Source organism: Paramormyrops kingsleyae, chromosome 9 (assembly GCF_048594095.1).
Source record: "Paramormyrops kingsleyae isolate MSU_618 chromosome 9, PKINGS_0.4, whole genome shotgun sequence".
NCBI classification, from domain to species: Eukaryota; Metazoa; Chordata; class Actinopteri; order Osteoglossiformes; family Mormyridae; genus Paramormyrops; species Paramormyrops kingsleyae.
In genome coordinates, this window is record NC_132805.1 from 9,747,893 (window position 1) to 9,769,855 (window position 21,963).

The 21,963-nt window shown below is 42.6% G+C and overlaps 2 protein-coding genes across 3 annotated transcripts; one reads left to right on the forward strand and one right to left on the reverse strand.

Moving 5' to 3' along the window:
* Positions 1-198: 198 nt before the first annotated feature.
* On the forward strand, positions 199-3,265 carry LOC111848888 (small nuclear ribonucleoprotein Sm D1). Of its 2 annotated transcripts, none has more exons than XM_023821242.2 (4): positions 199-339; positions 1,152-1,228; positions 1,452-1,643; positions 3,072-3,265. In XM_023821242.2, the coding sequence occupies exons 1-4, from the start codon at positions 326-328 to the stop codon at positions 3,146-3,148; spliced, it is 360 nt and encodes a 119-aa protein (XP_023677010.1). In that variant the 5' UTR covers positions 199-325; the 3' UTR covers positions 3,149-3,265. The 2 variants fall into 2 exon arrangements, with proteins under 2 accessions (XP_023677010.1, XP_072572376.1); XM_072716275.1 differs by lacking the exon at positions 199-339 and adding an exon at positions 429-668.
* Positions 3,266-4,124: 859 nt separating this feature from the next.
* LOC111848889 (sodium- and chloride-dependent transporter XTRP3-like) lies at positions 4,125-16,896 on the reverse strand. The gene is made up of 11 exons (XM_072716274.1): positions 16,591-16,896; positions 14,654-14,794; positions 13,964-14,055; positions 13,017-13,244; positions 12,214-12,324; positions 11,878-12,119; positions 11,479-11,641; positions 11,012-11,216; positions 8,149-8,308; positions 5,599-5,764; positions 4,125-5,389 (listed from the first exon to the last, which is right to left on the reverse strand). Exons 1-11 carry the CDS (start codon positions 16,715-16,717, stop codon positions 5,219-5,221), a joined length of 1,806 nt encoding a protein of 601 aa, XP_072572375.1. The 5' UTR covers positions 16,718-16,896; the 3' UTR covers positions 4,125-5,218.
* Between the last annotated feature and the right edge of the window lie 5,067 nt (positions 16,897-21,963).

Here is a 21,963-nt window from a genome sequence, read left to right on the forward strand (position 1 = left end):
TTTTCTGATATTTGTTACAAGCCCAAGATGATCTACTCAGCTAAAAATACCAGTCATGGCCTAGCGATCAAACGAAAGTGAGCAGCTTTTGAACAGAGAACCTGAGCTCCTCCGAGCAGGTAATATCGGAAGAGGGCGCTGTTCTGTGGAGAAGCGCTTTTAGAAAGAAAGCGCGCTCTATATTCCTCATTTCCGGTTCTTTCATTTACATCCTAGTTCAGCGGAACACGAACGCCGCAGCAGCTCATGCTATTTGAGTTGGTTTTGCGGTAATTTTTTAGTTTCTAACTTAGGTGGAGGATTTCTTGTGAAATCTGCCGCCACCATGAAACTCGTACGGTAAGAATACGACGATACAGATCCTGTATTTATTATATCTGTCCTGTTTCATCATCAGTGATTGAAATGAAAATGGAGGCGTGCGTGCTGAATGGAGGGAATTTCGGAATTGCAGGACACATGAAGGTTTTAAGTTTGGAAGCGTGAACACGATGGTCGTTAATTTTAAAAATACGGCGATTGATGTATACACATGTGGTTAAGATTTGTGTAATATTCCCATTATGCCGCCTTAGTTGCGACCTAACAGACCCGATGCTCCTTACCATGCTTCTCAGTGGGTAGAGTCGGTACGCAACACATATTTTGGAATCTCATCTAGTGAACCGGTGAGCTTTTATGTATGTCTGTGAGTAATACATTGTAGATATTAAAGCAAGATGAGCTATAAATCTGCGGAAGGCAGCGAGTAATTGTAGGAATCGGCGCAGGCACAATAGTCCTTGTGTTACGTAAATTAATTGACAGACTGAAGTATTGTTTAGTTATCAAAATGAAGTAGCCGTCCCATGTCTCAGGTCAGAATAGGTTTGATTACTGCATATTTATAATTTTTTTTCCAAAGAACACAATTTGGTAAAATCCCCAGCAACAGAAACCCCTTTATTAGTAAATGACAAAAATGGACAAAAAGCCCTCGAGTGACTGCTGAGGTTTGATTTCCTTTTGTACTCTTGAAACACTGTATTTAAATTACTTATGGGCAAATGTCTCCCTGTGTTAAAAGTTATTTCTTTGAGAGAGAGTTTTGGTGTACAGTCTGTAAGAAGATCCCTGGCTAATGTTCTGTGTCGGCCTTCATTGCCATGCAGGTTTTTGATGAAACTGAGCCATGAGACCGTTACCATAGAGCTTAAGAATGGCACCCAGGTCCATGGCACAATCACAGGTGGGTCGCCTTCCTCAGAAGCTGGCAGACGTTTCCTTTGTGTTCTGCAAGTGCAAGTTGTTTGGGTTTGTGCTACATTTCAGAATCTCACCTGTAGAGCTGAATAAAATATTTTGATTTGCCGATGCTGGAAAAGTTCTGTTTTGGGCAACATTTCTCTTCGCCATATATCAGATTGAGTTTTGGATTGAGTGACTTGGGATGTTCTTGCTCCTCCTTTCAGGAGTGGATGTCAGCATGAATACCCACCTAAAAGCTGTGAAGATGACCCTGAAGAATCGAGAGCCCATGCAGCTGGAGACACTCAGTATCCGTGGAAACAACATCCGTTACTTCATCCTGCCGGACAGCCTGCCACTAGATACTCTTCTGGTGGACATTGAGCCCAAAATCAAGTCCAAGAAGAGGGAGGCGGGTAAGTGCAGCCCTGCAGACACCTCACTTTGTGATTCTTGGGTCTGGTGGCACTCTTGGATGGTATCCCGACGATGTCAGGCGTGGGAATTGGGAGAGACCTCTGAAATCCGTTATTATATTGAAATTTGTTTGCCGATATGATATGAATCACGATTTTGAAACAGTTTTTGCTGAAAAGCATTACGGTCCACATTTATAAATAAAGACAAGGGCTGAAACGTTGTGCACATTTGTTGTGTGCCTTTGGATTTTTATTTTCAGTTTGCAACATGCAAAGAAATTATTTACATTTATTGACAAAGCTGAAAAACCTTCTCGCAACAGGCAGTCACACATCTGAGTATGTGTATGAGCAGAGATGGGTGCTCGTGCCAGGAAATTCAGGCTAAGCAAAAAATATCTAATGCTAAGTCCACACTGCATGATTTTAGCCCTGATTTCCCACTTGGCCCCTGTTTCTGGAGATCACTGACAGAAGCCCCAGATCGGAGACAAACCAGTGTTCACTTAGCACTGGCAAACTGGCGCTCAATAGCTATTTGTTGAAAGACACGACCCGACAGAGTCGGCGATGCGGCGCAGGTGCCTGTCCGATATCTGGCTGGCTGAATATATGGACCGGTCAGCGACTCCATATCCTGTAGCGTGAAAAGTGTTGCGACTGGCAGTGAGTGCAGTGTCGAGCTACAGCCAATGAGAGCACAACACGCAGGGTGGGGTCGGAGGGAGGAGTTTACAAAGGTGTACAAAGGTGTACAAAATTCAGTTTGTGTACAAACTACTTAGTGTTCAGAGAAGATGATTCAATAAAAGTTTAAACTTCACACACTTGTGGTAATTTGTGGCTTTAGATTGAGATGGTGCAGGGAAAGTCTATGTACAGACCCTTTCATTCACGATGACTCCTGCCAAATACATGCATGTCAGTCCCTTAACAAAATCAGGCTGTGTGCAACTGGGAAAATTATCAGTAGCAAATGTGAGCAACATAATTTTAGTAATACATGTTTAAATTGATGTTTAGAAATCGATTTTTAACTCTTATGGTGATATTAAAATTGCCACCTTGAAGAATTGCGACTTGTAACAATCGACTTTCCCCTCTCTCCCCTGGATGACATATCGCAATAAAGCTTGTTAGGGATTTGTGTCCCATTTGTTTTGTCTGACTGAAGAGTGGCTGTGTAGAAGCTTCTGGATTGCTGGCATGAAGATGGAGCGAGTGTGTTCAGGTCTCTATGGAAGCAGTAATTGTTTTTCTTTATTTTTAGTGAGGTATGGTGCAAACCTTGATCTGAGCAACTACTCTGGTGCTGTCAAACATTCCCAGGGGAAAAGTATTCTCAGAAATGGGCAGCGTTTGCTTCCGTTTGTGTTCCTTGATTACATTTATGCAAGTTAACATGGTCTTCTGTTTGTCTTGCAGTGGCAGGCCGTGGCCGCGGACGAGGTCGTGGCAGGGGGCGCGGAAGAGGTCGTGGTAGAGGAGGACCCCGGCGATAAACTCCTCTCACCTCTGCTTGAATCACCACATTTTGTACATTTGGGTGTCAGCATATTTCTTGTCCATGATTGTTTTGGAAATTTTTGTTTACTTATAATAAACTTTTGGCCTGGTTAGTCTTGCGTTCATCTTGCATGTTTCCTGGTACTGGTCAGCCGTGGGAAGACCTCTTGTTTCATGGGGCACCTGGCGGTATTACGTAATGTGATGACACTGAATGTGTTCCCTTAGATCTTTAGAGTGTTCAGATGTAGTGAAGGTGAATGGTCCTTGTTTATGGCTTCATGCTGAGTTAATCAGCAGCTTCAATTAGCTGTGTTATGATTGGTTACATCTTGAAAAAAAACATGATTATTATTTATGAGTGTTCCTGGGAGACCCCTTAAACTGACCCCAAGAAATACTACTGAGTGAGGACATAAAATACAATTAGGATAAAACGCACACCGTGATTAAACAGAAGAACGTGTGCAGTGATCAGCTGCTTATTCATGGATCCGGGTAGCGGTGATTATCGTTTGGACCATTCAGTATATGCCAAGGAGGCTGAGAATTGTTGGGTCATCAAAACACCAAAGCAACGGGATCTGGACCAGGAGTGTGAATAGGCAATTCCCTCTGCTTACATCCTGCCTATTAAGCTGTAGCCTTATCCAGATTGTTATACACTTTTTGGACCAGAAAGGCTGTGTTCTGTAAAGTATTATATAATTAAACAGTGTTGGAGAGGGTTTGATATTGGAGGGGGGATACAATTTAATCATTTAAATCATTAAAAATACTGTTTACTTGGGGGGAAATTGAAGCCAAAATAAATCCTGGGAGGTACACCCCTTATCCACTCATAGTCATCCACTCCTGCTTCATACACTCTGCCCCTGGGTGTAATTGCATCTATCTGGGCGCATGTACAGTCAGTCACCAACTAACCGGATTCAGTTTTACCTTGTTAATTAAACATTTTTTGGACCAGAGTTCTCTCTCCAAAGACATTACCTTCGGTTTATTCTCCATTTGTCTTCCAGCTCATTAACTCCCCCCACAACACCACCACCTCCCCCAGTCCAGCTCCAGAACTGCTGTGAAGTGGTGCCTGTGCTTAACATCAGTGCTATTCATTTTTTTTTGACAGGCCCCCCCTAGGGCTGATACATTCCACATATATGTTGTCCTGTCTTCTGTTTCTACTTTGCCATCACATTTTAACATGACTAGCAGCTAGAAATTCCCAGCATTAACATGTCAGCATTAACTGAGCAACTTTCCCACTGTAACATGTGTACACATGTTACATTTCTAGTCATAACAGTTCAATGTATTCAGCATGTGGTACCTGTTACGCATTTTAATTACTTTATTAGCATCATATAATGTGTATAGGCATACAATGTGTTCATGAAGGTTGCAATTTCAATCTCAAAATAGATCAACCCCCCCCCCCGATCAGCACCCCTCCGCTCAGTCCTGTTTAAATTTCCCCCAGACCAGTGCCCCCAGTGCCCCCTCCCCCACAGTTCCTTCACTCCCAGTCAGGGGGGCACACCCCACAGTTTGAATGCCTCTGTTTTACATTAGTTACATTATTGATGCTATACACGTGGAATCTATTTCAAAAGTATAGTATCATATACCATATAATCAGAGATTGATATAACTGATATGCAGATATGCATTTGCCATATAAAGTGATATGTGCAACAATTTCATGTTGTAACAGCACAAATGTGTACTAATTTTATTTGTGTCTGTGCTGCTTTGAGAAGAAATGAACATGTATTTTATCCTTTATACGGCAAATTTGTACTTGCGTAGCAGTTATGTCAATCCCTGCATATAATATCTTCCCCATATAAAACTTTAAAAGATGTTGATTTGGTTGTGCAATGCAATAACATTGTATGAAATTATGAAATTTCTCAAAATCTGCAATTTTAAACACAGATAATGTCTCAGCGACTCCAGGTAGCTGGGCATGTCTGTGAGGGGATTTAAGGGAATGGAGAGACAGTCCGGTGACAGCGGCCTCATCCAGTGGGGAGGGGGGCAAACATGCACACTTGGGCGTCTCCTTAGCTACTCGTGGTCCTGATGACGCCTTGTCTCGGCACCTTCCGACGCTGCCGGCGCCGCACGCAGAAGGTGTAGAGCGCGCCAATTGGGATGCAGCTGAGGGATGATGCCAGAAGCAGGCCGATGAAGACCTGGGCAAATGCCGGGTACTTTGTGGTCACTGCACGCCCCTAGAGGCAGAGGAGGGAAGTACACCTTCATAACAGAAGCCATATTAACACTGGTACACCCACCCCCCTTCAAGGCTATATATCCTAATGAAGACCTTAGGGATGGAAAAAGTAGCTGAGAGCAAATACAAGTTACAAATAACAGCTTTTTGTTGATGCATCAACAAATGTGACGAGAAACTGAGTTGTGGAGCGGAATCAACAGTTACCAGATCTTTATCCCAGGCCTGGTAGGTGGGCGTTCCCCCCATGATGTAAATGATGATGTAGAAGATGAACAAGCCAATGATAAGGATGGGACCCACGCCTGCCCACACAATCTTCCAGTACCAGTTGGGTCGATGGCCAATCATGTCTTCAATGTCATTTTCAAACCTGTCAAGATGTATCAGGCCAACAACTTACTATAATACACTCCTTCACAGGCAACCTAATTATAGTATACAGCGAACTTCCTTCAGAAAGCTCCTGCGTCAAGAATTTTGTGCAGCAGTTTGTTAAATCCTGGAAGAAAAATCACACAAACCTATCTAGATGTGATAATCCCTGCCTGAGTGAGGTAGGTCTACAATTCAACATAATATTACATAGACTGGCTCAGGTTAGGATGTTGTGCCTGTGATCAGAAAGCTGCTGGTTCCAATACTGTGACTGGCAGAGTGATTCGACCATTGGGCCCCTGAACAAAGCCCTTGACCCCCAGTTGCCCCGGGAACTGGCTGACTCTGCTCTCTCGATCATATGCCACTTTGGATAAAATCTCTGATAAATAAATAACAATGTAAAGTATAACACTAGGCTTTTGAAATGGAGGTAATTAACCCCCAAAATGATCACTGCAATCCATTTTCTGTACCTGCTTGTCCTATTCAGGGTCATATGGGGGGGGTTGTCTATGGACGCGAGGCAGAGAGTAACCCAGGGTGGGCTGCCATCCCATCGCCAACCATGCTCACCTATGGGCAATTTGGCAACTCCAATTCACCTCAGCAGGTTTTTTTTGGACTGAGGGGAAAACCAGAGAAACTGGAGGAAACACCATGACCACTGGCGTGCACAGATAGAGACGAGGTGGTGCTGAAGCACTTGCCCTTTTGCCCTCAGTCCAAAAAAGTGCCCTTTTGAAAGACGTGATTTTTTTTTTTTTTTTTAAAGCTGCGCGATTTAAAAAGGTGTGAAAATAATGGCTTGATTTGTGCCCCTTCTTCAAAGACACCCGAACCCTGTCGCTTTTTCACTGTCACCGTGTCACGTGAACACGCTTGCAGTTCATTTGTTGTGAGGCGTGTAGCAGCGGCATGACATAGGACTACTTGGAGTAGGCATAGTAGGCTAACTATAGCGACTGGGAGCCACGGCGGACAACACGGCAGCTCTTTCCCTTCCCAACCAGTCAGGTAACCCATGAATCGAGTGAAATTATTCTGTTTGCCCTCTAAGACCAACCTGCAATTGTTTTGTTGTGAAGTAGCCTGTCAGAAACTGCACATGACAAACTTTGCCAGCTTGCCCCCTCCATCCATCCATATGGATAAACAAAAAAACGACACATTTAAAATGTAACCTAAACCATTTAGGCAACCCCACTCTCCATCAATTCCGACCTTTTTGCATACACTATTGAAAATATCACGTTATGCTCTTATATGCACGTTATGGGCTCTTTTGAGCCCATTTTTCGTTACAAATTTTAGGATGATCTCACGGAAATCTGTGAATAAATACAAAGTTTTCAAACTGAAGTCAGTGACGGGAAGACATCACACTTTTTAGAGATGGAACTGCAGAAAAACCTAAAACCTTGACATGATTATGAATAATAGAATTATGGACGTTTCTCCGTTTTTGTGGATTAGCCTTTCCATAACTAACGTCAACTACTGTCCTACTTTGGTAAGATTGAAATTAATGTCTTTGACTGTCTTTAGTAGGTGTCTCCTGTGAGAAAGTTAGAACACCGTCCAACTGTCTAAAGATGCAGTCTTTAGCCTAACTGGTTGTTACTGACTCAGCGATGCTCGCAGACATTTACGCACTGTGTTGTGACCTGATTGTGACAGAACAGTGACGTTGTTATTGGTAGTTTGAAGGGTACGGTGTTGGGGGTGCATGTTAAAAGTTTTGAGAAGCACTGGTTAGACATGTTAATTTTTTTTGGTGTAACATATTGGCAACATTAACACATTAATTTGCTAAAGGAAAAATAGGCAGTTCCCAATTGCCTGTGAAAACGACCATTCTGCCCTGTTCTTGTAATGACCACAGTCAGTCTTATTCGTTCTCATACATTTTGGTCTATTTTTAGAGAATGTTTTGAAATAAAAGTCAAATTGCATTTAACCTGTGCGTTTTTTTTATTATAAAAAGAAAAGGTTTTCCACATATGCAAAAAGTGCCCTTTTTTCCCCCTGGAGCACTTGCCCCCCAAAATGTCTGTGCACGCCACTGACCATGACAACACAGGGAGAACATGCAAACTCCACAGACATGGAGCCATAGCAGAGACCCTAACCCTGCTAACCACTGCACCACCATGCCACCCCTCCATTATCCTCAGTTATCAATATTAAAATCCATGTTACAGTGCAGTTGCTTCTCGTAACGTTATTGTTGTCATATCTGGATGCAATGTTTGGATGCAATTGACACTTGTAAATTTTTTTATACGTGAATCAATTTGCTTGTATTTATGAAGCTTTTTGGCACATATGACAAAGGTGGCTGGAAAAGGCTGGAATATCCTGGCCTGGAGCGCCTACCTTCTGAGTCCGTAGACGTAGCAAACGCTGATGATCTCAATGAGCACGATGAAGAGCAACGACAAGGTGGCGCCGTAGTCATTGAACATGGTGAGCCAGTAATTCCCTGAGCGGGTGGTGAAGCCAAGGCCAAGAAGGAGGCAGAAGAGGCAGACGAGGCCTGTGAGGAAAGAGGCAGCAATGAACATCCACCATGGATGGGACAAGGGATTTGCACTAAAGGCGTCTGGAGAAGCTGATCATGGTACAGACCTCTGCAGTGTCAATTATAACTGAAACATTCGCTCGAAAATCCCAAAATTCATGTGAGTGTATCAAACAGGTTTTGTTAAAAGACGAAGATCATACTAATGATCTATTTCAATATCTGTCCTTAAAGATAACTAAGATCTAATAGGGGTGGTATCCCAATGTCCTGACTAAATTGCCCACTATTGCCCTATCAGATCTGGCCTCTTAATCATCCCCTATATCTAATTGGTGAATTCTCTCCTGCCGCTTCACCACCATAGCTACCGTGAGGTGAGAGCACTGGTGCAGAATGGCTGCCGTCACATCATCCAGGTGGGGGCTACGCAGTGGTGGTTGACATGGCTCCCCATTGGATCTTTGAAGCGCTTTGGGTGTCTTGAAAAATGCGATATAAATGTAACATTCCTTCATATACTTTAAAGAATTAGCTAAAGTTGTCCTAGGATCTAGCTTGGTAAAATACAAGCACCGTACTCTATAGGTGAACTTTGGCTACCTAATTTTTGGGGCTATTAATTAGTTTCAGTTCCAACATAATTAGATCTGGCTGCTTACCAAAGATATCAATCCCTGATAAGTTTCAGCAGAGTAGAACACAATAAATCTGATTCCCTTGCAGGTCATTCCTTTTATGGGCTCGAATTAATCTAAAACCCCCTCAATTCTTAACACATTTTATTAAAGCTTATTGACTAACTACCCATTTCAAGATAACCATATTGCCCCTGATGCTGTGAGTTATATAGTATTTAAATATTGGGTGGTAATAGGGATAAAGGCCGTAGGGGATCTCTATGTGAGTAACTCTTTGATAAGCTTCTAGCAGATATCAGATACCTTTGGTATTGCTAAACTTTTTTTAATTCAGCACCAAGGAAAAAAACATTCAGCTCTGTCTCAACAGTTGCAAAATACTTTCTATTTGAACATCTCCTCTGACAGGTCTCCCCTCCTAAGGGTAAAACCTTTCTGATTTATGACACCACCATGCCCAGGCAGGGATGTGGGGGGGTTAGTCCTGCACCCATCACCCTGTACACTGGGGGATAGTTATGAGACTAAGGCAGAGAGTACTGGTTTCATGGCTTATCTAGCTCAATATTTTACGCAGAACACTCTTAATAGCATACAGATTACATACAGTGAACAGCTTTCATAGACCTATTTATTAGATGAAAATAATCTTGAATTTAAAAGAAATAAATAAATACTAGCAGACCCTGAGGGAGAGGATGGGAAGCCTACAGCTTAGGACAGGGTTTCCCAACCCAGTCCCCAGGGACCTGCAGACGGTCCACGTCTTTGGTTCCCCACCTCCTGGTATGGGAGTCTCCAAGGATCGGGTTGGGAAACACTGGCTTAGGATATGATGAGGTGAAGGTGTCGTGTTTAGCGCTGTTGACTTTGGGGGTGTAACGGTACACAGAAAATGTACAGTTTGGTACGTGCCAAGGTTTTGAGGTCACAGTTCCGTACCTGCCTCAGTTTTGAGGTCACAGTTCGGTGCGTGCCTCAGTTTTGAGGTCACAGTTCGGTGCGTGCCTCAGTTTTGAGGTAACAGTTAGGTACCTGCCTCGGTTTTGAGGTAACAGTTTGGTACCTGCCTCGGTTTTGAGGTAACAGTTCGGTACATTTTCGGTATAGCAGCGATAAAAGAAACAAAACATAAATTGCTTCTTTTTTTCTTTATTTAACAGTGGTTTACTGAACAAAGTATGACCGTCTTAAAGAAAAAATCTCTGTCAATACTGCTGCAACCTACTAATAAAAAGCTAAAATTTACTTAAAATTAAATCAAAATAAATATTCTCACAAATAAATAAAAATAAATATCCATTAAGGTGCACATTTAGAAAATTAACTGTACCTGATCTGTACTGTATTCATATTTGCAGCTTTCAGCTTCATATTAGAACTGTGCAGCACAAATATTGTCTCAAAAAATACAAAGCATAACAAAATAAATATCCATTATGGTGCAGCACTTAAAAATACCTGCGCTGTACTTGCATTCACATTATCAACTTCCAGCTTTACATTAGGGCGTACGCATGCATGCGTAGTGATGCGGCTTCATCCGCCCATTTCCGAATGTTGTATGGGGGAAACACACAAACATACAAAGGTTCCGCATTTACTGCATTTGTTCAGTACATATGCATACCGAACCCGTACCGAAAAATTTCGGTATGAATACGTGTACCGTTACACTCCTACTTAACATATGCATATCATGATGATCTGTAGACCTCCTTGTTTATTTTTCCCTTGCTATGCAAAGAAAAAAGAGCAGCTTGTTCATTAATAAGTATATCAGTGCATAATAAATAATTTAAATCCCTTACTTTAGCTTTATCAACCCTGAATTGGACAAACGGGTATATAAAAAGGACGGGTGGGTGGATTCCTTACTTTATTTTACTATAATTAACATTTTTTGGGCATTTCCGTGTTGTAAAGTTTTAATCTAAATTCCAATTATAAAAAATTATGTGTTTGTACATTATGAAATTATTTCATTATTGAATCAATTTACTTCCACAACAAAATCACCCAACAGAACCAATAATGTTTCGAGCAAGCCACCAGCCCTCAGCCTGGACGCACGCACCGTTCAGGGTCTCGTTGCTGAGGTGGCGGGACAGGAAGCGGATGTCACACAGCGGAGTGGTGATGGCCGTCACGTTTCCCAGCATGCTTCCCAGGCCAAGCATGAGCAGCATGGAGAAGTAGAGCACAGACCACAGCTGAGGCACCGGCATGTTCTTGATGGCCTCGCTGTACACGATGAAGGCCAAGCCTGTTCCTTCCACCGCCTGGAGGGGGCGCACATCACATCTCACCATGAGCAGTGGGACCAGGTAAGACTGGAACCAACAACTTTGATCTGTGAATGTCAGCTCATATGATGCACAGCTTCATAAACCCTAGCGTGCATTAGGACTATGGAAATAGAACATTTACAGAATTTTTCATGATTCCATGGAAGGTCCTAATGAAACTGACATTTCACTCATAACAGCACCAGGGCAGTGAGTCTGTAGGACTGACACCCCACTATAAAATGTGCTTCATTACTGTGTCCAGTTCAGTCTCCAGGCTGCAGATTTCCAGCTTGTTGGACAACGTAGCAAACCGGTCTGGGTATGTTTGGTTTAGCTCTGTGACCCAAAAGGTCACATTGTCCACACTGATCGCATCTTCGCCCAAGTCAAATGTGTTTAACAGCAGCAAACGCAGTCTGCAGAGGACAAAAGTCAGTGAACTGTTAAAATATTTGCTTCTGGCCTTACTCGTATCATTACGTTGCCGTCTTTATGGTCCAATAAATGCCAGGTAATTAAAACGTTATCACAAAAATTATGTGTAATCATTAATCAAATGAACATCTCACACATAGGAGAAATGAGTGTTGATTTACAATCTAGGACGATGGAGCTGCGTCTAAAAACCATGTGATCCCACCGAAAGGCTCACCTCCCCAAGCAGGCTTCGTAGTTGAAGGTGGCCTTGAAGCCATAGATGGAGAAAGTTACCACGCTGGCAAAGATGGAGGTGCCACTGTTGATGAGGGACACAGCAATGGCCTGGCGCTCGAAGTTGTTGTTGTGGTTGTTGTAGCTGGCGAAGGCAATGAGGGAGCCGAAGCCAAGGCCCAGGGAGAAGAAGATTTGCGTGGCGGCGTTGATCCACGTCGTAGGGTTTGCTAACTGCTCCAGCTCCATAAGGAGACACATTAGATCGTTAGCATCGCTAAACCCCATTTCAGTTGACAGTTATCTGCCTGTGTTATAAACCCACTGTGCGTGTTACCTTGGGCGTGAACATGTACTTCAGACCATTAACGGCTCCGTGCAGGGTGACCCCTCGGATCAAGTAGATGAACAGCACCAGGTAGGGGAAACTGGCCGTGAAGTAGACCACCTGGGAGAGGCATGAAGGTCTACATTTCCATAAGACATGACACGGACTGGTGATCACTCCCCCACTTGCTCGCTCGACACCAACACTGCTACTGAACAGATTATACAGTCATGAGCTCCTCCCTTGACCTTGACCAGAATACGCAGCTGGAAGCTCCTTTGATGAATGTTCGGATGCCTTTCTGGAATATTCTGACACAATCAGACCCCTTACCCTTCTGATGATACATTTGTTCCACATCTGCCGTGTTTTTCAAGTTTAACTCCATATTCAACTTCACTTTTGACCCTCAGAGCTACATTTATATAATTTACTTGCATAGAGGTCTCAAATCTTCTGTTACCTTGTCTGAATCACTTTTTTTCTCAGTTTCCCTGAGATTCAAAAATTCAGCATAATGACCACAATGCATTAAACCAGGGGTGTCATACTCCAGTCCTGGGGGGCCAGAGCCCTGCACAGTTTTTGGTTTACCCTCATTTAACACACCTGATTCAACTCCTTGTGCTAATTACCACACAGCTCTTTGCTGAATCATTTCTGGGGGAACAGGGAAAGAACTAAGCTACACAGGGCTCCAGCCCCCCAGCATCATGGCACAATGTACATGAACCTCCTTAACTGATTCTTGTCTGCGATCAAGAAGGTCTCTTTACCCTAAAGATAAAAAAAAGCAGGTGGACCAGGGCTACCTTTCCCGTAGATGCCACCCCACGCACAATGCAGATGTAGACGAGCATCCAGGCCAGCAGGAGGCAGAGCGCCTGGCCCATGTGCATGCCACCGCCGTCGTTAATGGTGGGGCTGATGTTCAGGGTCTCTCTGTAGAAGAAGTACTGGGTGGGTGTGGCCGCTTCACATTCCTCCAGGTGGCCTGTCAGGTTGGTGTTTGCTGGGCAATGGGCCCAGGGGAGTACAGCCTGCAAGGGGCGGGGGGACCACACACAGACTCACCATGTGTGGCGTCATGTGATGTCATTCGGTCATTACCAACACCCAGTCCCTGATGTTTTCACCTACACCCAGTTTCTAGCCAGGACTCGCTCTACCTTTTTAGATCCCTAGGCAAAGCTTTACTTGGGAGACCCCCCCACCATGAAAACTGATCATTTCACTTCCTCCACAATGCAGGTAATTCAGGGGCCCTGGGCAACTGTCTATTCTGCCTGCAGCTTGACCGATCCATGTTTGTAGCCCATGTTTGTAACCAGGCGCCTGACTTGTTTCATGACACTGAAAATGCTGTATTTTGTTTTTGTTATCCTCCCTGTGTCATGTGACCTCGCTTTCCATCCCACCTGAAGCAAGCCTTACAGGCAGAAAATCATCATCCATTAATTTTAGGGTAACTCCTTTGTCACCCTAAAGCTTATTTGTTTAGCGTGTACATTCATTGTTTTTAAAAACTTGACTTGTTGTGCTGGTTTTTATTAAAAACAATTCAGGTGTGCTCACCTACAGTAAACAGCTCTAAGTTTCTTCACAAAAGCGGATTCTGAAATCCAGCATCCTGAAGCTAGCTACACTGACATTGCTGTGCTGAGTTTGACTCGAACGGCCCCAAGATCCATAAAACACAGTTCTGACCATCATTTCCTTAGAAGTGAATATTGGGCAAAATGCAAGTTGTTGCACTCACCTGAAACGAATGAAAGAGGTACCAGAAGGACCAAGCGTTGATCACATTGTAGTACAAGCAGAGATATATTGAGGTGACCACACTTGCAATGCCTAGACAGCAGTAAAGTGAGTGTTAAACCTTGTTGCACACCTACGTAATTCTCATCAGCTACTAGTACTGCGTTATCTTCATGGTTGCTGGGGCAATAGTGACACACATGAAGAGTGTCAGCTGCATGCTACAATGGTTCACAAATCCCAAAAGGCTGAGGAGGTCAAAGGGCAAGACTGGTGTCATCTTGGTTTAACTGTCACCTGCACAGATAGCTAATATATAATCAAAGATTTATTTTTCTTTCCTCTACAGAATTCCCTGGGTTAAAGACATATTGAGAACTGTCCAGCTGCAGACGCCTGTAGAGTGGAGCTCCACCGGAAATACATCACCTCCACAGGAAACACGTGGCCTCAACTCTGTGTCACAGTGAATAAACCCTAACCTTAACCTTAACCCTAACCCTAATCCTAACCCTAACCCTAACCAGAGCTCCACTTTACGTCCATAAAGATCACGTGTTTCCTGTGGAGGTGACGTATTTCGGGTGGAGCTCCACTCTACAGGGGTCTGCAGCTAGACCCTCTTGGACATATTGTTAAAACATCTCCTGCAGATTTCTGTGAAATGTAGTCCTTGAATGATCTCACTCACCCACACCCCCCAGATAGGGGCTGATGGCGCTCCAAGCCCCAATACTGCCTAGGCGCATTCTCTGGCCAATGGCTAACTCCATGCAGAAGAGGGGAAGCCCCTCCAGGACCAGCATGATCAGGTAGGGTATCAGGAATCCACCTGGGAGCAAGATGTTAGGCGAGGGTCAACACTGGAATGCTTACCCTGCTAACTGTCACTCCTGAATGCCCATATTATAACTAAACAGCCAACACAAGTACGTGGGCCTGGGGTTTAAATGCAAATAAACATCATGCATCATGATGCACACAGACACACACACACACACACACAATTGTGCACTATAGACAATTCAGAGATACGGGTTCACATAATTGCATGTCTCTGTACTTTGGGATTGGAAAATACCTGGAGGAACCTTGTGCAACACAACGGAGACAAGAAAACTGCACACGCACAGCACAAGCAGGTTCCGATTCGCCAAACGCAGGAGCATGGGGTCACAGTGCTAGCCACTGAAACATTCCCATTTCTACTTTCTGGAAAAAAACAACTTCTCTTCGATGTATCTGGTGTTCGGCAGCAGATATGATCTACGCGGACAACTGAATGTAACTGTGGAAGCAGTGAATCTGCAAAACGCTTCTGAAATTCTGCTAAGAAGGTGTGCAGTACACAATCAAGTTATGTTTCTATACAATTCATCTAAGAATAGGGCATGTTCCTGCTTGACATTACATTTTTGCAGTCGAAAATGTTCCTATGCACAAATCCAGTTTGGATGGAGATGCTGGGACTAGCTGCCACAGGAGTAAAGCTGTCTCACAGCAAATAATTTTTCCTCTAGGGGTTGAAGACAGTGAATACTGACATCCAACGACATGCCTCTCTGTCTGACATCATCAGCTGGTTCTTGTTTGTCAAACACAATGAGGAAGTGGAATATTTAGCAATTCTGACCATTCAAATGTCAACAATAGGTTGTATATTCTAAATATTTTCTGATTTAAGGCAGGGGTACCCAAAGTGGGGGTCGCGAGATGATTTTTGGAGTACGTTTATAAGAATTTGTAACCATAACCACAACTGGTTGATCATGATACATGTAATGAAGGGGACCCAAGGCTTCGATACTTTGTATTTCGGGGGTCATGGACTGAAAAGTTTGAGATCCTTGATTTTTCTATTTTTTGTTTTAGGAGAGTATAATGCATATAATGTATAAATAATCCATAATCCCTCAGAGTGTGTGTATCATTTTCATATTCAACAAAATACTGATTACTATTGCTATAAATTTAAAGCATCCCCTTTAATTACAAGTTTTACCTTATACTGTTTTACTTTTTAAATATTGTCTAAGGATATGCAATGGAATATATTTTGAGTCATGTTTATGATAGGTTTATATGTGAGCATTATCTGTATACATATGCAAGTGTTATTTTAATGAACTGTAATAACATTAACACAAATACACAAATAGGCTACAGCGCAATTTAGTAACAAATATATCGCCGCACTCACAATTTCACTTTGGGTTACTTGTAGTTAATTGTTAATTGATTACATTGTGACAACTTTCCCCACATAGTAATGCTCTACTTTGTCACACATTTGTAATGTGTGAAAACATAAATTTCACACAAACCGCCCGTCCCCTTCTTTTTGCAGTTAGGGAGATAACACTGTGGACAGATGTTGAGAAAAGTCAGGAAACAACATGCCCAGTGCTCCAATATTCGGTCAAGGTGAGGTAAATGCTCTGAATAGGTGGTGTTGGACTGTACCTTGTCATTGGTTTATTGCAGTTTTCCATTGAACAATCATCGGGACAGAACAAAACAAACACGGTTAGTGTAACCATTCACTAAAACCATGGGTGCCCCGTCTGAAACGATCAATGTGCGGGTTAAAAAAACCACAAGGACTAGCTGGGAAAATCTGATTCCTACCTCCTCCGTGCATTTGACAGAGATATGGAAAACGCCACACGTTTCCCAGTCCAACCGCATAGGACACACAGGCGAGGACGAACTGCATGGGATTGTCCCACGACGGTCTCGCGTTCCCCTTCTCCATCACTGCATCCAGAAGATTAAACCAATACAAACCCTCTCAGATCTCTGCTCAGCTTACAATTAACGGAAACATGTGTCAAAGAAATCACTTCGAGGTTTAAGTGTAAACCAGTTGCGCTTTTTGCTGGCGCTTTCCTGAACTCTTTCAAGAAGCGCTTATTCCAGTAAAGTGACGAGGGAGGGCTGTCCTTTTAAACCAGCACAACTTACACAACTCAGGTGAATGTTTAATTGGCGGTGTTTTTTTTCTTTTGGCGTCTTCATCCAACTGATAAAGTATTTCCTCCAACACTGTTTTATGCCACCTTTTTGGCACATGTGTGTGCATTGTTTCTGAACATTTGAATGCACTATACACACCGAGTCTGCCTGGGAAATTGCTGCGTGTTGGAGACGAGATGACGGTAGTATTAACGGTAATAAAATGTTTTTATAATCAAGTGCTGCTCAAGTTTTGTATGATTATTTGTGTATCCTTTATCTTGAGAGCGAATTATTTACTCTATTCAGACCCATTTGAAAATAAACTCGAGGTTTTGAAAACACATACAGTGTTCAACTAATATAAATTAATCTTTGCGGACCTTTAACCTTGGGAAATATTTCGAATATAATAAAATTGATTAATAGATACAGTTACAGTAAAAAAATTCCAGCTCAAAACTGTTAACCTGACTACTTGTGGCCTATATTTAATTATGATTTTGTGCAATATTAATCTGATGAAAAATATATCTCAGTATATTGTGGTGAGACAATTCCAGAATGTTCTCCATGTCTATTTATGGTCTTGAAGACATGCTGTTTCTATGTTTTGGTGAGAATTCTGTATACTGATTTAAACTGTTGAAGCAGAGAATGGGATTTGAACCTACCATCATCTGATTGATAGTTCAGCTCCTCTACTGCTTGCATTATTTATGAAATCCATTCTGACCGGACATATGTCCAATATACCATCATTTCTTGCAAGAGGTAAGAGCAAGTTGTCTTTGTTAGTCTGGCTCAAAACCATGTTCCCACACTACACCACGGTCTCACAAATAATCAGCTTTCATATTTCTAGATTAAATACAAAGGTTGCATTGCAAAGGTTGTTGCTTGTTGGGTAATTGAACACCTTCCCTTGGGGAGACTGTTTTGCTGGGGTGACAGGGCAGAGAGGGGGAGCGTCTGAAATCAGGACGCTTGATGACAGATGCAAGTTTTGGCTCAGGATGGACTAGTATGACATCAGACCTCCTCATGTTCACTGAAGGCTCCAGCGCAGGTGTTGCAGAGTTGCTCTGGATGCGGCGCTCAGGATGCTGGTGCTGTCCCAGTGAGGAGCAGGGACCCCAGTGAAAAACACAGCTGAGTAACTGGAAAACGCTTTATTCACACTCCAGCCCACAGGCAGGTCAGCAGATGAGGCTGCGGCCTCCCAGAATTCTGCTGGGCAGCGGAATCTCGCGTTTATTTACTGAGATGGTCCCAGGACAATGGGCCCCAGCTGTGTCATGTGTGTCCCACTGGGCTGCTATGAGCAGTGGGTGAGTCCCCACCAGGAGGGGTCAGAACATGTGGGGGCGGACGGCGAATTCGGTCTACAGGAGGGGGATGTTTGCTGACTGATGCGGATTTGAACAACTGTACTCTCTGGTTGACCTCCATTATCTGCAGGACTCTTGCAGGTTGGACACATTTGTTTCTCAGTGAAAAACACATCTTGCTTGTGAAGATCTGGAAAGGACCAGCAAGACAATGAACTCCAGGCCATACGAAGTTCACTGTGCTTTGCCCATGTTCTCATCAATGCAATAAGAAACAAATAACTCATAGCCAACATCGAATGTTTCCATGAACATAAAACTATTTCAGAAAATACTCTGAAAACTGTGTGGTGCTGTATTTATGTACTCAATGTGTAGTTGCTTTCTGTCGGGGGGGATTTTCTGTTTAGGTTTTCAATTTATTTCAGCTTTGACATTTAAGTGTTTTAGAAACAGCTAGGATCACTCATAGAAATGAACCAAAAATAGCCTATTTAACCGATATAAAGAGTGTGACTATTTGCGACAAAATTGTTGTTACATTACTTACATTTAAACTGTGGTTCAGTGTGCTGCTTCAAAGTTAGAAATAAACACACCACATATCTTAGAAGCAAATCATTGATGAAATGTAGAGCTGAAGTTGGTACATTAGAACTTTCTTTGTTACTCCATAGTGCAAACTTTTGTACTGGGTGCCTGTGGGATTTTATCTCAGGGGAGGCACTTTTGCCCCAACCAAATACACACACCAACCCACCAATTAATGTTTTTAACTTGATTCTCTGCCTCCTGGTTGGATGGATCAAATTGTCACAGTTCTTCCTCACAATCAGTTTTGAGGACATGGTGAATGTTCATTTGAGCAAGCCGCTTTAGAAATTTGTCGAGCTTAGATTAGTGGAATGACATTACATCGTAAAACAAAGGATCAATCTACAGAAAGGATTTCATAATGAATTATAATGTTGTTGTGGGCTGATACTTTGAGATCCCTTTGAGTGGTGAATGAACCGACAAAATCTTTTGTCCTCTGTCTTCTGCAATCATCTCCATTATTGTCTACTGCAGGGGTGGGTAATCTTATCCAAAAAGGGTCGTTGGGTATGTGAGTTTTTGCTGCAACTCCCTAATTATATTATTAATTAGAGAAGTGATTGGCTGAAGAGTCTTTACACCTGGGTTTGATCAGATGACCTAAAGGTTATCCCAAAAACCTGCATACACATTCACCCTTTGAGGATAACACTGGCCACCCCTGTCTACTGCAATTATCTCCATTAGTTCTATTCATAGTTCTGTCTTTAGATCTAGTGCTGCTAACTTTGAATATTGATAAAGTTTAAATATTGGCTGGCAATAACAGTATGTTACCAATATATTGTACATCTCTATGCATTTGTTCAAATTTCATAAAGACAATAGGCGTATGTCATGCAAAATTGTTGTGGTGTGGCATGGTGCGGATGGGAAAAAGGCGACGATCCACTTGTTTATTAATAAAACAGAACACAATGGAGAAAGCACAAACAGAAAAGGACCAGGAGGGAGCAAAAGCAAATGAGGAAAAACAAAAACCAGGAATAAACTAGAGCATGGAATGAACACTACTTGAGAACTAAGAGAACACAATGAGCAAGACTAGGCAGCACAGTATAACAACCATTCCAAACACAGACGTACAACTACAATGAACCATCAAAGAACAGAAGCAGAGCAGGCACTCAAATACACAGCTAACGAGACACAATACAGGACAGGTGAGAATCATAACCAATTAAGCTTGAGGTAAAGAAGGAACAGGTGTGGCATATTACAATTAAACAGCACTGGAGAGTAGGGAAAATGAACAAACACTAAGAGTTAACTAAAAGAAGGAAACCTGAGTAGATGGGACAAGGAGCAAACGGAAATACAAAAACACCAAAAAGAGAAAAGCATCGACAACCAATAACACCAGGGAAAACAAAAAACGAAAAAAAACAGAATAGATGAGGCTTGTTGCTAGTCAGCTTTGAACTCACCGGATCTCAGTCTAAGCCACACACTCAGCCCACTGAGCGATAGCACAGTCCAGGGGCCAGGGGAAGCACATAGGGGCTGAAGGGCGAGTGACGTGGGGGAAGAGGCTGCCCAGCAACACCCGCTGTCAAACAGGGAGAAGACATGAAAGGCAGGGTCGGATGGGTGCTGACCCTGACACAAATAATAATAAAGATGTTTTGCTCAAGGACCATGCGAGTGAAAAAAATCACGATTGGCCAAAATGCAGAAAACACATTGAATAAATGTCTTGTCTTTTTCATAACTATGCTAACAATTCCCTGAGGTCTTGTATGTTACATTAACAACAACTGACATGTACAACGGATGACTTTCCATTCATTTTCATAGAAACCTTGAAGAACTGTTTTGTTCCCGTCCTGATGAGCATGTTGTGCTTTGCAGTAATAATTAAGCTCAGTTCGCATATCACCATCTGGTGGTGCAATTTAATACTACACCCATAAAAGAAGTGCAAGTTCAGTACATGGATACCCCCAACATAAAGCATGACACATTCTGGAATTAGCATGGGCAATTCAGTTTTTGTTGGTTGCTTAGTGATGCTATAATTTTGGCAGTCAAATGGCAACAATTTTGGCTGAAGGACCCTCCAGACCCTTGCTGAGTCCACCTGGGTGGAAAAGGGGGCAAAGAGGCAGTGGAGTGAGAGAACATGGGATCATTATAGAAACAGAAGGAGAAGATAACCAAGCACTTTCACCATCTGTCAAACACCATACTGTCTGGGACTGGCCCTGGCATTATCACGGTGGTGTTTGTGACGAGCCTCTCTGCTCTTCCCCTCTCGGGGTAAGTCATCCGATGTGTCACGAGTTGGTCTCACAGCTTCAAGCCCCAGAATGCAGATGCTGGTGCCAGAATTTGCCATGGTTACACAAATGCCTTCCAGAATGCGGAATATCAAAAGCAAATATTTAATCAGCACACAGGTTGCAGATATAGTAATAATTTGATTTTCTTTTGATCCTCAGATAAGGACATATGTTCAAAAAACCTCAAAAATGATTTGCCTGATAATAAATAAATAAATAGGCAGACAGACAAACAAATAATACAATTGCTGTATATATATATATCACACCTGGAGGTCTGAATGACAGAAAGGACCAAAAGTAAATAACATTCTGTAAATCGTTTTTTGTAAACACCAGACTTTTTCCACTTATATGAATCTAACTTGGAGAGTATCAAAAAAAGATCAAAATGAATCATAATACATTGAAACGTACAATGAAAGTAAAAACAATGTGCTGGGTGCTGTTTAGGTTAAGCTACAGCTGAGTCTGTGCTGGTAAATCTGGAAATTTAGTGCACTTGTTCAGCTATTGAATTGTATTGTCTGTTCTGGGTATTGAGTTTCGCTCTGGAAAGCAGGCACATAAATGCCCAGTGATAGGCAACCACGTCACCCGCCTGCTATTCCTGATCTCCTCCTCCCTCTTTAGTGGAAAAATGCTTTTGTGCAGCACCTGCTCAGAAAATGTTTTCTTGTGTCGGCCAGGTCAGCTGTGTTGCTGTTGAGCAGATTGCTTAATCTAGATTCCTTCAGGAAATATCAAGCTGTTAAAAACGGCCACTCAACAATTTCATAAACTCGCTATCAATGGGTCAAAAATGTGAAAATACTTCCTCTATCATACTTAGACAT